General features: G+C 53.9%; 8 protein-coding genes across 8 annotated transcripts; 5 read left to right on the forward strand and 3 right to left on the reverse strand.

The window, feature by feature from the left end:
• Window positions 1-594: 594 nt before the first annotated feature.
• On the reverse strand, window positions 595-2,190 carry CLUP02_13762 (uncharacterized protein; the record flags this gene model as incomplete). Its single annotated transcript, XM_049292699.1, has 6 exons — window positions 595-746; window positions 778-953; window positions 1,043-1,189; window positions 1,271-1,759; window positions 1,859-1,924; window positions 1,988-2,190. The coding sequence occupies 6 exons, from the start codon at window positions 2,188-2,190 to the stop codon at window positions 595-597; spliced, it is 1,233 nt and encodes a 410-aa protein (XP_049149845.1).
• A 1,163-nt stretch (window positions 2,191-3,353) lies between these two features.
• On the forward strand, window positions 3,354-4,373 carry CLUP02_13763 (uncharacterized protein; the record flags this gene model as incomplete). Its single annotated transcript, XM_049292700.1, has 1 exon — window positions 3,354-4,373. The coding sequence occupies one exon, from the start codon at window positions 3,354-3,356 to the stop codon at window positions 4,371-4,373; it is 1,020 nt and encodes a 339-aa protein (XP_049149846.1).
• A 1,126-nt stretch (window positions 4,374-5,499) lies between these two features.
• Window positions 5,500-6,947, reverse strand: CLUP02_13764 (uncharacterized protein; the record flags this gene model as incomplete). Its single annotated transcript, XM_049292701.1, has 3 exons — window positions 5,500-6,546; window positions 6,661-6,782; window positions 6,845-6,947. 3 exons carry the CDS (start codon window positions 6,945-6,947, stop codon window positions 5,500-5,502), a joined length of 1,272 nt encoding a protein of 423 aa, XP_049149847.1.
• A 316-nt stretch (window positions 6,948-7,263) lies between these two features.
• Window positions 7,264-8,768, forward strand: CLUP02_13765 (repair protein Rad1/Rec1/Rad17; the record flags this gene model as incomplete). Its single annotated transcript, XM_049292702.1, has 4 exons — window positions 7,264-7,402; window positions 7,459-7,513; window positions 7,725-7,892; window positions 7,958-8,768. 4 exons carry the CDS (start codon window positions 7,264-7,266, stop codon window positions 8,766-8,768), a joined length of 1,173 nt encoding a protein of 390 aa, XP_049149848.1.
• A 44-nt stretch (window positions 8,769-8,812) lies between these two features.
• Window positions 8,813-9,157, forward strand: CLUP02_13766 (uncharacterized protein; the record flags this gene model as incomplete). Its single annotated transcript, XM_049292703.1, has 1 exon — window positions 8,813-9,157. The coding sequence occupies one exon, from the start codon at window positions 8,813-8,815 to the stop codon at window positions 9,155-9,157; it is 345 nt and encodes a 114-aa protein (XP_049149849.1).
• Window positions 9,158-10,008: 851 nt separating this feature from the next.
• CLUP02_13767 (uncharacterized protein) lies at window positions 10,009-10,374 on the forward strand (the record flags this gene model as incomplete). Its single annotated transcript, XM_049292704.1, has 1 exon — window positions 10,009-10,374. The coding sequence occupies one exon, from the start codon at window positions 10,009-10,011 to the stop codon at window positions 10,372-10,374; it is 366 nt and encodes a 121-aa protein (XP_049149850.1).
• A 508-nt stretch (window positions 10,375-10,882) lies between these two features.
• Window positions 10,883-12,711, reverse strand: CLUP02_13768 (uncharacterized protein; the record flags this gene model as incomplete). The annotated part of the gene is made up of 10 exons (XM_049292705.1): window positions 10,883-11,038; window positions 11,107-11,144; window positions 11,204-11,295; window positions 11,416-11,671; window positions 11,812-11,895; window positions 11,973-12,049; window positions 12,098-12,193; window positions 12,224-12,287; window positions 12,468-12,598; window positions 12,650-12,711. The coding sequence occupies 10 exons, from the start codon at window positions 12,709-12,711 to the stop codon at window positions 10,883-10,885; spliced, it is 1,056 nt and encodes a 351-aa protein (XP_049149851.1).
• Window positions 12,712-12,735: 24 nt separating this feature from the next.
• Window positions 12,736-14,596, forward strand: CLUP02_13769 (uncharacterized protein; the record flags this gene model as incomplete). Its single annotated transcript, XM_049292706.1, has 7 exons — window positions 12,736-12,773; window positions 12,827-12,956; window positions 13,004-13,027; window positions 13,094-13,216; window positions 13,263-14,062; window positions 14,181-14,311; window positions 14,379-14,596. The coding sequence occupies 7 exons, from the start codon at window positions 12,736-12,738 to the stop codon at window positions 14,594-14,596; spliced, it is 1,464 nt and encodes a 487-aa protein (XP_049149852.1).
• Between the last annotated feature and the right edge of the window lie 37 nt (window positions 14,597-14,633).

The raw sequence follows: 14,633 nt of genomic DNA on the forward strand, positions 1-14,633 counted from the left end.
TTACCTTACGCAGACACATATTCAGAGCTGAGCCATGAACAGCGCGCCATAATCGCAAGCCAGTGGAAGCCATGGGTGCAAGCCCTGTCGCGTCTGATGCGAAATTTGCATGGACAAGCTTACGGTTGGCGGCCGACAAAGTTAAGATGGAGAGAGGCCGGCACTCTGGCGATCACGAGGTTTCCTCGCCACTCCATTGGGTTCTGCTTTCCAGGTGTCGTCTGCTGTCTCCCCCGCTCAAAGTTCCGATGAAGCTGCCTTACGCAACAAAAGATGTGTGGGGCAGAATTGGAAGCATTCCACAACCAAGAGATCTGCCAAATGCCACGGCAGTATCGATGTGGGTGTGCGGAGTAGTGATTGTAGGTTTGCAGGTTTTTGCTTGAACTAAACTTTGGGCCACTTGAGACTAATAGGACAGAAGCAGCGTGTGAAGACGCTCCCGATGCTGAGATATAGGCTTCCTCTGGGTCTTTAATCAGTCTAATATTGTGGAAAGTCAAGTCTCGCTGACGAGGCTTAGACGGACCCGAAAAGAATTATTTGCGACGAAAAGCTCCGCCAAAAAGCGGCAACCCGTTCGGAGATGTAGCGTCATGCATCCTTCGGGAGTGACATGCAGCCGAACGGGACCCGCTCGACGATACGGTTTTTGACGGAGATAATATGATGCAGATTCTCAGCAACTCCAGAATGCAGCTGTGCTTTTTTCTCGCCTTCTGCACCGAGCAGATTGAGGTCCAAGCCTTGAGGGTCGTTGAAGAAGAAGAATGGAACCAGTGAGATTGCGGATGGCAGTGAATGGGGCGAAGGAGAAGATTTTGGCGTGAATGCATGAAGCGGAGGCAGGGAAGGGCGGGATGACCGCAGGGATGGGAGGTTTGGAAAGGTGATTGGCTGCGATGAAAAGGACCCCTGTTCCTGAGACGGTAGGGGACGGGCTTGTAAGGCGGCTGTTGGGTCTGTGTAGTCGAGGCGGTCAGTCGAGGTCAGATGAGCCCATGGCCGGAGGGGTTTGCGGCCATAGGGCAAGCGGTATTACAAGGAGGCTGATGGCAAGTTCAAAGTGCGCAGGCCGTCGCGGAGTGGAAGAGTGTGTGTTTGCGAAGGACAGCCGAAGAAGCGCGCCGTTGGCTCGGGTTTCTCCTGTGTCAGGTCCGGCAGGTCTTGGTCGAGGCCTGAATCTGACCTTTGGTGGCCTCAATCCCTGCAGGATGTGGTGATGCAGCGAGGGGTTTTTGTGAGAGGGGAGGTGATGAAGCCTGTGCACCTCAGGAAGCAGATGAGCAACCTTTTGTCAGTCGGTCTAGTGTAGAGCATGGGAGGCACCCGTGATGTCCGGGTTCGCCATTTCGGTCCGTCATGTTGCGGTTTCCCGGGTTGAGCGACGAGTTGGCTCGATGCGGATGTCATAGGCCAAGGATTGTCGCTCCAGCGTGTGATGGAAAATGACTCGGGTTGCCCCTGTCCGACAGCTGCTGGTTTTTGACAGACCCAGAGAGGCAGAGGGGCCGATTTGCCTTGTTTTAACTGCTCAAATCCAAAGTCCGCCATCTCTACCGGTAGTGTAGGTAGAGAAAGCGACGGTATGAAACTTGAGAGACGCAAGACCGGTTGCGAGAAAACGAGGCGCCCACCATCCCAACGGCGGAATCGAGGTTGACGATCGCGTGTTCCAGGCCCTGCACGACCAATAGACTCTTGAAAAGTGTAGAACGAATCAGTGACCATTGTTGTGTTGTAGTAGTCGCGTAGTGTACTAGGTATTGCAGTGTACTACGTAGTAGTAGTCTGCTCCGGCATGTTCAGTCCGAAGAAGGAAATATACCTTTGCTTACCCGTGGTTGGATGGAGGTACCTCGAGCGAAGCGGCGGGAGGAAAGATACCTTAGGGGTCCAAGTACCGGGCACAGCAGTGACAGACCTGAGAGAATGGAAGTGCGGGGCTATTTTATCTCAAGGCTCAAAGTCCGCGATTTGGCCCGACATATTGACATTTAGGATTTGGGACGGGGGCCTTGCAAGACTGCCCGTGAACCTCCAGAATCCAACGTCTGAGGGTATCCCTAATGTGATCTCAAGAAAGTCAATCATAGGAAGCTGCCAGCTATACAAGGTACGTGCGTGCAGACAGTTCCTTCGCTGAGCTACCATTTCGGGCCATGTACGTGAGAATAAGGCAAGGTGCATTGCGGTAGGCACGGTGAGAAGGCGCTACGGACCATGAGGCGTAGCATATGAAGCAGGCACCAAAATCTTAGCACGGTCCAGTAATATCAAGAGATGGGAACTCTCGACTCGAGATACCTACCTAAAGGTACCATGGAAGGTGCTGGTCATTTATCAGATAGGTTGTTTTTCTTGAAGGATGGGAAGGGGATGATGATAGGTGGTGCCTCCTGTTTTATTTTTGTCAGCCAAGGCATTCCCCGTTCACCACAGTCCAGTCCTCTAGTCCCAATCCCAGCTCTCCAGTGCCAGTCTTAGTTTTTGTTTCCGTTTTTTTTTCCCCTTCCCTCCTTTGACACTCCAACCGCAGTCGCCGCAGTCGCCGCTGCACACACCTCACACACCTTACCTAGCAGACGTACCCGGGGAAAGGGCACCATCTCAGTCACTATTTATTATTTACCTCAAGGTTGGGGTACTCTGTCAGTACTTCGTCTTCGTACCTTCTTTTGAAGGAGCCCGCGCCTGAATCCCCGTCCCACGTCCACGTCCCACTCGAAAGGCCCCACGATCAAATATCCACACCCTGCACCTGGATTCCCCATTACACCTCACCAACGCTCACGCAACACACCCTCGCCTCGCCTGCCTCGCCCTCCCACCCTACCCGCCTCTCGCCGCTGAGTTCCGACTTCTTCCCGTTCACACTCTCCCATATTCACGACTTCTTCCCTTTTTCGACTGCCCTTCGTTGGAAAAGAAATTTGGCCTCAACATCCTTCACGCCAATACGACAACAACAACAATAACCTACGTTCAAGCGCAGACCGCTTCACCGTTCGAAGTCCCTTCTTCAGACGACACAGCGACAGCCCGGCCCCTAGCTCCTTCCCGAACCCCCCTCTTTCTCTGGCCGTGACGTACGATTCAAGAAACCGGTCGACGGCAAATTTTACGACTTCCCCTCCATCGGCCTTGACGAAGACGCCTCGACTTCTTCCACGGCCGCATATCAGTTCCCACCTTTCACAGGCAATTTGTGAGCGGACCAACAGCACAGTACAGAGGCGGCGTTACCAACGCTTGTCTTATCTGTTGCGAGCTGCTACGAATATACCACCCGATTGCACACCTATTGCGCCAAACTCAGCTGCAAATTCCACTCTTCTCAGCCGATCCCGAAAATGAAGGGCCGTCCCATTGACCAGCTCGTTTATGAGCACATGTTTCCCAAGCCTCGCGCGAGCGACCCTCAAAATTTCCATGCTCTCTTGCAGCGCAGCCTGATTTTGGAGGTTCGTCAAGAGGTTCACTCCTTCTACGGCCATCTCGATACTCAAGAAGCCAAGTACCCGGGCTTGGATTACTGCAACCCCATCCACCGTATTCGTCTGAGTCGTTGGACCTGGCACCGCCGCTTGTTCCGAGCGTTTGATAACCTCCATCTGACCCCTAACGAGATTGCGGGTTTGACCAAATGGGAGGGCACAAGATGGGCTAAGGAGCGCTACGAGAAGGAACAAGGCATCTCCATTAGAGATACTGCCGGCGATGGATTCCCTGACTGGATCGAGCCGGAAGATCGTCCAGCGGCCCCGGTTCGAAACCCTCGATCAAGGTCTGTGGATACAGATGATGCCACCGACCCTGGAGACGAGGACATGGACGGTGAAGAGAGTGACGAGGAACTCGAGAGCGTCGGTGTTGCTCTGAACCAGCGATTGAGAGAGAGGGCAGCACGACGAGAGGCTGGAGACATGTCTACGGTCTTGGACGAGGAATGGGAGCAGTGGCTAAAGAACGTTATTGAGAGTGGCGAGCTGCCATATCTCTCCAACGACGACATCTCACCATCGAGAGCTGATCCGGCAGCCGTTGCAGTTGTGCCGCAAGCACTCTTCCCCCCTCGCATGCTGAGCGCTGCTCGCGCTGGTCAGTGGCAAGACATACCCGACTTCCTCCACGACATTATTCGCCGTACGCTTGAGAACCAGAACTCGAGCAGTGGCGAGGAAACTGCAGCACCTCCTCGCTTGCCCTCTATTTCAAGTCGCAATGCGGCACGGGAACGCAGAGGCACTGACGAACATCACATTGGCGGAATCTCAAACTGGAGACGTACATATTCAGATTTGCGGCTCCCTGTCGGCGACAGCGCAGCTAGCCCGAATTTGCAGAGGATGGCACAGGCACCCGGGGCCTAGGAAGTTCCGGCGCCTGACGTTCCCTCTCGTGGGCCTGAAACATTCGTTGACCAAATGAATGTGATAAGCGGGGAAGAGCTATCTCGAACTGTGCATGAGATTATGTTGCCCACCAGACGTCAACCAACAATAGATCGACCGATCATAAACCTGCTGACCGGCGAGTTTGATGTCGACGCTTACCATGCTTTATGGGCCAGCCCTTACCCTTCAACTTTCGTATACTCCGACCCAAGCACTTGGAGCCAGATATGGAACTGGGCCCCGTTGTCGACCGGAGAAGACCCGAGACTTCCGTGATCACGGCAGCGGGTATACCGCTGGATTTCTTCGAACGCCTCGACCCGCATCTCCAGTCGAAGAGGCGATTTCTTTAGTCTGATTCAAAATTTTCAATACTAGAGTTCCTTGAGTTTTTGGGCAAAGGGAGGATCGCCCCAACAAGGCGACTACCCACTACACATCACTCGGTTATTCCCCCATACGGCGTTGGAAGGATTGCTCTTATGCTTCTGTGGGATTGCAAGGGATTGGATGAGCGAGCACAAGAAATTATGAGGAAACGAGAACTCTCTGCATTTTGAGGCCCGCTTCCAGGGAGGCCGTTTGTATCTAACTAAGAGACCTTAGTTATAAAAGTGCTAATTTTGGTGACAACCCTGCTCGATTACCTACCTACGTGTACAACATGCCATGTCAGTAAAAGTCTCATGCTCGTGGAGATGATTCAGATGCGATTGAGGGATGCGGCTTTTTGGTAAAACATTTCAATTCAGTCGTTGGCTTGACATAGCAGCCTCGCGGCCTTTCCCGAACGCCACGACCCGACCTGACTAGAAGCACACTGCTGGTAATCTTCCGGAAAGCTCTATCTGATAGTCCCTTATCGAGTAGAGAAAAGTACAGTCGCCACCCAACGCCAACTCCTTGAAGCTTCAAACCCGCCCCAATCCGATATTTTTCTTTTCGTTGCACTTACTTCGTGACCAACCAAGCCCTACGACACACGACGCACCCTATGCGACCGCCGCCTCAACCCCCCCGAAGGATTTTCGGTAGCCTTTGGGGTTTCTTGCTGCGGCGTCACATGCCTTGGATCGCCCTTCCCGGGTCTCATCGAGCCCTTCTACGGCTCGAGGTGAGACCACTCGGGTATGGCCTTGATCTGCTGCCACATGTACTTCTCCAGCTTGTTGGCGCTCTTCGCATACGGCGTAGACTCGTTATTGTACTTGCGACAGTTGTCGAAGACGAGCTTGGCATCCCTGATAAAGTCCTCCGGCGTTGCGTACTGATCTGCTTCGAGTTTGGTCTCCATCGTACTAAGATCCATGGGTTCCTTGATAACTTCGTAGTAATCGGCGACGTCGTCCTTGTTGACGGGCACGAGGAAGGGCCAGGCAGACTGGTGGTTCTGCAGGTCGTTGAGGAGGTGGAGAAGCTGGTTGTAGTTGGGACCGTGGCGGGGCTGGCGGGCGAGCTCGTCCATATCGGGCGACCAGCCTGATGCGCGAATGGCGCTGATGGTGAGCGGGTCGATTGGCTTGGCGCCAGACTTCCATTCTTTTGGCGGAGCGTGGACGATGTGCGATTTCGAATAGGCGCGGATTTTGGCCTGGACGCACTCCTTTTGCTTCAAGAGCATGCGGCCCATTTCGAGATATCGGATGCGGGGCAGCATTGAACACTGCATGATCGTACCGCCTTCATAATCCTTGATGTAACCCATCCATACGCTCTTATCCAGCGTGATCTCTTTGGTGAAACCTTGCTTTTTGAAGTATCCGATGGCATAGTTGTCAGCATACGTGAGGAAGTGCATCACGTCGCTGGTCGCCTTGACATAGTCCTTCAAGTGGGACATGAGATGCGCGCCGTATCCCTTAACCTGCTGATCAGAACTAATGGCGCAGAAGACGATTTCGGCGAACTGGCGACCTTTGAAGGGGCGGTAGGTGATGCCGCCGACGACCTCGAGGGGCTTCTTGACGATCGCGATGGACAAGTGGGTCCGGTCGTAGACGAGTCGCGCGATGTAGTCTTTCGGCATCTTGGGGAGCTGCTTTTGGAAGATGCATTTGAGGCCGGTGAGGATGATGAGGGATTCGCGCTCGTTGTCGTTGTTGACTACCCGGAACTCGATCTCGCCGGTGCGCTCTTCGATGACGGCGGGCTGTCGCAAATCATGGTCAGCTTCGGCGGGTCTAGGTGGAGGACGCGCATGGAGAGCGCGTAGCGGGCATCAACTGTACGATGGTCGCGACGCAGTTTGAGGAGTAGAGCTCACCTTTTCGGGGAAGGGGATGGGCTTCATTGCCGGCTTCTTTTCTGGTTCGGCCGACTCATTGTGCTTGACCCGTTTATTCGCGATCGGGGAGGACGGCTCCTCCTCAGCCTTGCGCTTCGTGGCTGTGACGCGATATTAGCACATGCCTAAGGCCATATGTTGAATCAGCGACCATGCGACTTACTCTCTTCCTTCATTTTGACCTCGATCGCGAGCCTTCGCAGGCCTATTTCGATGAACCTTGTCGATGGATGATGTCGAGGTGGTTCCTGGATGGTTGATGACATGCCGCGCTAGGCTCTGCCGTTTCTCCGTTGCCGGATGGCGCCAAGTGGGTCGATGCACAAGGGGAAAGTGGGATTGAGCTAAGCTCTTTCTGGTTCAGGCCACAATTCACGGTGGGACCCTTTGGAGCTCAGAACACGTTTGGGGGAAGCTACAACCCGCGCTTCATGATCTCCCATTGACAGCACTCTCCGGATACATCTGGACATTCACGACTCTGTGCAAGCCTTGTTCAACGGTCCGGACCACCTTCTGCGACATCGACGCAAACGACTCAGACACGAAAGAACAATCAATTGTCTTCTCCCCGATCAGCAGATGGACTCCTCGTTGCTTGAGGTCTGGCAAGCTGCTGCTAGCACGCCGTTCCAACCCGCCGTCGCCAAGGATTCCCAATTCTTCATTGCGTTCCTTCTTCTCCTCATTGGTGTTGCCATCACTGGTTTCTTCGCTCTGAGTAAGCTTTGTTCGAGCACCTTCGTTCGAAATTCATCGCCTAATATCGCAATGCAGACCGTTCCTTCATCAACATCACAGCGCTTGGCGTGCCTGCCTCAGCTGCAATTGCGTAAGCCAGACGGCCTTCATTTCCCAGTCGAGGTCCTCTACTAATATCGTACTTAGATTCGGCACGGTATACATGTTCTGCGCGGTCGGAGTCTACGTCTAAGATACCCCAAGAAGCTTTTCGAGTCGGCGGCGACCTTGTACTTTAGAAAACAACCAAGAACTTCCATTTCACCAATCTCTCCATATCAGGTGACTTTCCAAATACACAGTTCTGCAGCGCCAGTAGAAGTCATGTCGGCAGCTCTTCCCCAACCCAGTGCGGTACCGCAGCCGCTGTTCCGCGCTGTGGCCAGCTCGACGAGACCGCTCTACCAGTTGCTGAGGACCATCAGCTTCTCCAACAAGGTCCATGTTCAACTTCAGGAAGATGGCATCAGGTTTGCTGCCGATCTGTCTAGGGTTATGCAAGGCAAGTTTGGCGACCGGTATTTGTAGTGGACAGGATGACTGACCATCGTCTAGGTACTGCCTTCCTCGACAAGAAACTATTTACGTCCTACTCTCTGAATCTTGCGGAGGACGAGCCATTGCCCAACTTCCAAATCACACTCCCAGCACTTCTCGAGACGCTTCAGATTTTCGGCGCCGTGGACATTGCGACGCGCACGCAAAAGGCCGAGCAGGACCCGTACCGCAGTAATCTCCGCAATTACCGACCAGATGCTTTTAGTAACCAGACTCTGGGAATTGGCGGGACTTGTAGCCTGGTATATACCGAAGAGGGCGGCCAATTCAACATTATCATCGAGGAAAGCGGGGTCAAGACTACCGCTAGCCTCACAACCTATCTGCCGGAAATCCCAGAGGAGATACCCTTTGACCGGGAAAACCTGTCTTTCAAAATCATTATGCAGGCACGCTACCTTCTTGACGCCTTGGCCGAGCTTGCACCCACCGGCCCCAGCCGCCTAACCATATCAGCCTCGAAGAATCAACCCTACCTTTCCCTTTCCGGTGCTGGCGACCTGGGGTCGTCCAGCGTGGACTTCGCCAAAGGCCGCGAGCTACTGGAGACCTTTTCGATCCAGGATCGATGGACCCAGACCTACAAATTCGATCTCATCAAGTCTTCGAGCGAGGCGATGCGGATTGCTAGCAAAATTAGCTTCCGCGGCGATGCCCAAGGCGTTCTGAGCTTGCAGTTCATGGTTGAGGTGGAGGGCGGCGGAGTCAGCTTTCTGGACTTCCGATTTGTGCCATTCATCACGCACGAGGACGATGAGGATGAAGAGGGACAAGATGAGGATGAGTGATTCAAGGCAACATTGGGCCCTGCCCCACCTGCCCTAGCACATAGATGAATGATAATGGAATTTTCCCAGGGTTACCGGTATCGCAACGGGTTCGAGTTTTTCGTTGCTATCTCTGGCTTTTCGCATACCTTCCGCTTGCGTCAACTCTGACAATAGGCCGTGCTGCATTCCCGAAGCTAGGCCGAACAATGTGTAGCGCTAGCCTTTCCTTGAAGAATTTGGCTCCCAGTCCGCATATACCTACGCCATGTGCGCCTCCCTTGAGAATGACAGCTCGGCTGTTGACCCACGGTCTTCACGCCGGTCTGCTGCCAACAGCATCGATCGCGGGAGCCTTGTGGCTTTTGCCTGTGGTAGAGGCAGCAGGTGGCCTGTCCTGCGGGATGTGATGGCTCTTGAGAGAACATGACGCGCTTGGTGTCTAGTGAACGTCCATTCCTCTCGTAGCATTCCAGCCATCGGCCAAGCCACCGTGGAGCCGGACAGCGAGAACCGGCAAGCCTGTTCTCAGCAGGCCGGGGCTTACACAATGGGCCGGCCGAGGCAGGAATGTGGCCGTGAGGAATTTGTTCGCAAACAGCAAGGGCGTTGACGGGGCGTTGCGACGGACTTGTTGATGTCTCAGTCGGGCTGAGGTATGCGCAGAGGCTGCGCGGACTGCGCGGGGGCATGCGTGGGCATGTTGGCTGGAATCTTTGTCGTTCCTGATCCCATCATGGGCATTGTCAGTCAGCGTGTGTGTGTGTGTTGACAGTGGCCACATTTTTTGCCCATGTCGCCCTCCCCGCTCTCTCTCTTCCCATCCGGTAGATATATCTCTCGTCCGCTTGCGGAAGCATCCTGCTCCGCCTCTGCCTTTTGCGGACGTACCATCGTGAACCGGTCCTGAACTAAATATCCTATCCTTCGACTTGTGGTGGTTGTAGCTCCATCTTATTTTTCCCTACTGCGCTTTTCTCAACTTTCCTTTGAACGCCTCTCGAAAACTCCACCACCCTTTCGGCTTCGATCTACCCTCTCCATCTGACAATTCGATCCTCCCGCGTGGCTGCTCTTTTGTTCGCCATCACCAATCTCAGACTCATCTCTTTGCTCTCGTGTCTTTAAAACATCGTGGTCCAACCCGCCCATCCATCCCGATTTCCGTTCTCAGCAGCACAACGCTCTCAACGCCTTTTCCAACAATCAAAAAAACTCAAACAATAGTCCTTGTTGACTACATTCTCCCAGACTCCCTTCAATGAACACCCCTGGATCCTTCGGAATCGTCGATTACTCATTCCCAATGTGGTCCAAGAAGCACGTCGGCTCCTGGCTCGATGCCTTCAAGCCCGGTCGCCGCTCCTCCACCTCTTCTTCCTCTACTGCCTCTTCATCGGCTCCGTCTTCGCCTCGGTCTGCCACCTTCTCCCTGTCCTCGCGCTTGGGCTCCAACAGCCGGAGCGGCTCCTTGGCCTCTTTGACGTCGATGGGCACCATGGAGGAGCAAGAGTCCCTCATGGGTGACCAGCCGAAGCAGGCCGCTTACGTGCCCCGCCACGCGGCCAAGTCGTTCATGAAGACGACTACCTCCAAGGAGATCCGCAAGCAAAGCGAGATTATGTGAAGAATCACCGATCTCGGATGACCGATCATGCAAACAACAAAAATTACAAAAATACAACATTCGATACCCGGAAAGTTACCATTCTTGGACTCGGCCTCCTCCAGGAGGCCCCATGTCGTCAGACTACGACGTTCCAAAGAGTCCATCAAGATGGTAGACTATACCAGCTCACTACCATATTCTTCCCTTGAGTCAAATAACATTATTTACTCAATCATTCCTATTTCGAATGATTATCGACGCACTCGTATGCAGTCATCATCAACGGCGCTTGCTCGCCTTTTGCCACTTGGCAAGGGTAGAAAGTTTGGGCGGTTGGAAGACGTCCAGGAATAGGCCACGAATTGAGCCTATATTCTCTTTTGTAGAAGGAATCATCATCTCCCAGATAAAAAAGGCCAACACAAGGGCCGTAGAGTCGGGATGAGGTTAGAAGGATGAGATGCTAGCGACGCGACATCGCACAACTAATAGCAAGATTTGGACTCGGCAGCCCGAGCCAATCAGATTAATACCCAACACCTTTTACATCAAAACCTCCCAACGTGACTCTCTTTTCCCGTGCTGACATACCGCCCGTATATGCTCGTAACAACTCAACTGAAGAGCCAGATTTGGCAGCGGCTCGCGAATCCGACGCTGACCGGCCGAAAGAGATGAGGGTCTAGTCGCAATCGTACCTTATATTGGCATTTGGCAAGGCAGGCAGGCCCTCTCTCTGCCGCCACTGACGGACCTCATCGTGCCTTTGCGCGCGTCGATCTGTAATACTGTACGTCCGTATGCAGTCTCCACCCTTAACAATCATTATATTACTTCCATTGCGGACCTTTTCTCGGCAGGATCGGATCTAGGAGGTAAACCCAAAGACTAGAGAGTGTCCTGAGCTGCTGAGGAGAATCGAATGATGCCAAGTTGGGGCTTTGTGCGTGTTTACGTCCGTACGGGGCTCCACGGGCCACACGCACTGAACGGCAGGAGCACCAAGGGAAATCCATGGAAAATACGGACGGGACGGCAGACGATAGATATGGGGTTTACCAGCCAGGGTGGAGGACATGGGGCCAGAAATCACCGAGGCCGACAGCTTTTCTACATGAAATAGAAAAAGACTCGAAAGGAAAAAGCAAGCCTGCCTCAGGGAAGCTGGAGAGAACGAACCACGATGTCTCAGCTCCCACTGTAAGTGTAATGCGAACCGCCAACCTCGAGGGGCATTCAATGTAACGCGGGCGGGCGGATGGCAGGGGGTTTAGAAGGACAGGGGGATTTTTTTCTGGTAGCAGGAGGGCAGAAGCTGCCGGCTCAAGGTGCCATTCGTGAGGTCGGAAATAGAACGGCTAGCCTTCTAAGGCTGTCTTGTCTTGGCCTTGGCCTGGTAGAGTATAGGTGTATTACTCGCTTCCTGACTCTCAACGGTCTTTAGGCAAGGTCAACCAAAGTCTGTTTTCCCAGAAAAGAAGTCAAAAATGAAGAATCGAGCAGAGTTGTTGGAGGGTTGAAGTTGTGCGGCAATCGCGCCTGGGGCGAAACAGCAGAGATCAAGTGAGGCAAGGTTTGTTCAGTGGTCTTGAAAAATGCAGAAGAAAAGAGCAAACGTTTTCTTTGTTTGAATGCGGTGGTGCTGGTTGGCAGACGAGAGTGGAAATGGGCAGTTGGCCCGCCTGATTCTTCTCTGAACAGCCAGGTTTTCCAACGACAGCTTTAAGAATCCAAGACCAACGGCAGCCCTCCGCAGCCGCCGCGGCCCCCAGACTGAATGGCTAGTTCAGGGCACAAATATGAGATCTTGCAAGGGCCAGGAAGGTTAATGGTGTCTCTGGTGTTTGTGTTGCGCGTGGGTGTTTACCGGCATGTCAGGGACCAGAAAAAGAGAGAGAGAGAGAGAGAGCAGGGCGCCCTGGCAAGTTCAACTCAGTTTAGATGTCAGCTGGCGGGCAACTGTGGGGGCAATCTACCTTATGAGCGGCCGCTAAGAGCCAATGCCCAACTTATTCGCAACGCATCTGAACCTTGGTTAGGTGGTTGGCAACCGCACAACTTAGCCACCACAAATCAGCTGGACTGGCTACTGGACGGTAACGAACACGAACCCTTTGCTTCTTCATCACCGCCTTGGCCGACGAGCCAGCCAACCAAAATCGGCATGCCATGTACGATGGACGTCACCGGTTGATATTCTGCTTGCCCGTTTACGGCCGCCGGGAGAGAGGATGGCGAGAGACTAAGAGAAGCAGTCTTCAGCCCCCCCCCCCCCCTTCGTCAGCTTGGCCACGCCCGCTTGGCCTGTCTGACTAACAAACGGTGGATGAGAAGACTCTGCAGACTCGGGGACATCCACAAAGCCCATTTCAGCCTGTGATGGTTGAAGATTTTCTTCCTGTCCTCGAACGCATGCTGTTTCCTGAAACAACCCGCCCCTCAATACTCATCCATTCCCACATCGCGTCAGCGGGAATACGCAGGAGAACGTGGCCTGGAGGCCAATGTCTCCATCTTCCAAGTTCCGCGTCGTACCCCCCGGCAGTATCGATTCGCGTCCTACCCCTCGTTCGGTACTAGAGGCTCTGCATCTTCTCGGCGTGCGTCCGGTGGACGCGGATAATGCCGAATGATTGACACTGGCGAGCCTGGGGATTGCCTTGCCCCGTCAGTTCCCTACCTGGAATCTGGATTGTTCGGGTTCAGGGCCCCTCGATGAGGGACTGATTTCCTGCAGCTTGTCCTAGAGGGCTGCGCTGCCCACACCAACCTGGAAGATACGGGAATAGTCACTCGTTGGAAGCAGCGAGTCGCTGCTGTCTCAACTGCGGCCAAGCAAGTGCTTACCGGTCGCCGGTCGGTGAGAGTGAGGTGAGACTCGGCACTTGAGGGCATCCATCTGGAAGATCGTCATCGGTCAGCGGTTCGCTGGCAACCACCGACTTTTCATTCTCGAGATTGCGGCATGGCCGGTCAATCCTAGCTACCCCAGGCGAGCAGGGCACGGCCCGGTTCCATGGCTTTCCTGGGAGCGAGCTGTTACCGTTTCGACATTTTCCGCTGGCAATATGTTGTGCTCTCTGGGCACCAGCCGTCGTTTTCCTTGTCAGGACGTTGAACAGCTTGCTATTTCTCCTGCTTTCGTTACTTTCGAGCTTTCGCAAAACCCTCGGTCGTGGCTGGCAAGTAGGTGCCAGGGTTACGGGCCGGATTACATCCAACTGGTTGCTCCTCTCTGCACGTCGCCGCCCGCGTCGTCGTACGGCGAGGACTTCTATCGAGTTGCATCTCGCTCTAGAATGCAGCTGACCGATGGTTTGTCGTTTAGTACGACGACCAGCGCCAATAGTAAGATGGAGCGAATCCTGCTGAATCCCGCGCTCTGTGCCGGCCACGATGTTCCATATTGTCTCGATGGCTTCGCTGTCAATCACTTCATAAGGCTGACTGCACGATGCTCGATGGGACTGGGGAGGGAAACATGGAAGACGAGATTGAAGAGGGCGACAAGGTGTTCCAAACATAACAGCAAAGTAATATGGATTCATTTGTTCGCAACAATCACATATCTCACGCTGGAAAGGCCGGCGATGAACAGATGCGATGCCACCCTCCTTCTGGGGCCGCCTACCACCCCAAGATCCCTCCGGAGAAGTCTCCCGCCCCCCCTCGAGAAGAATTGTACTTTTGAAAGTCACAAAAGCCAGTAATAGCAACCCACAGACATAACCAATGGCTGAATACCAAACTAACGGGAGCCGGGCAGCGAGCAACCCCCGGCCGGACTGACAAGACACGACTCTGCAGCCTCCGCTCTCACGCAGTTTGCCTGCACGACCAGACAGGGGCCAGGTTGGCTTTTTGCACCGCCGCAACATGCATACACAGCACCGCACCGCACCACACACACACACGACCACTTCCATTACCACCCTCCACCTGTCATTGTCCATGGGTAAGTAGATCTGCCCATCCCAAGCTGATAGTCTCCCTGACTAACACCCCCAATCCGACCATGATAGGTACTGTATTGGGTACGGGCACAATCATCAGCTGGTCCAAGATGGCCCCGACTCGCTTGCTTTTGTTTGTCCTACGCGCAGATCCAGAACAACATACATACAAGCCAGTCCTCGGTCTCTGCCCATGTCTCCAGATGGCATCTATTATTCCTTCCCCCTTTGTCCTTGGGCTCATTCCCCCGGTCATGGATCTCCTTCCCAGTCACGTCACTCGTTAAGGACTGCAAGATATTCCCTCCCCTCCCCTTTCGTATT

The sequence above is a fragment of the Colletotrichum lupini genome, chromosome 7 (genome assembly GCF_023278565.1).
Source record: "Colletotrichum lupini chromosome 7, complete sequence".
Classification (NCBI taxonomy): domain Eukaryota; kingdom Fungi; phylum Ascomycota; class Sordariomycetes; order Glomerellales; family Glomerellaceae; genus Colletotrichum; species Colletotrichum lupini.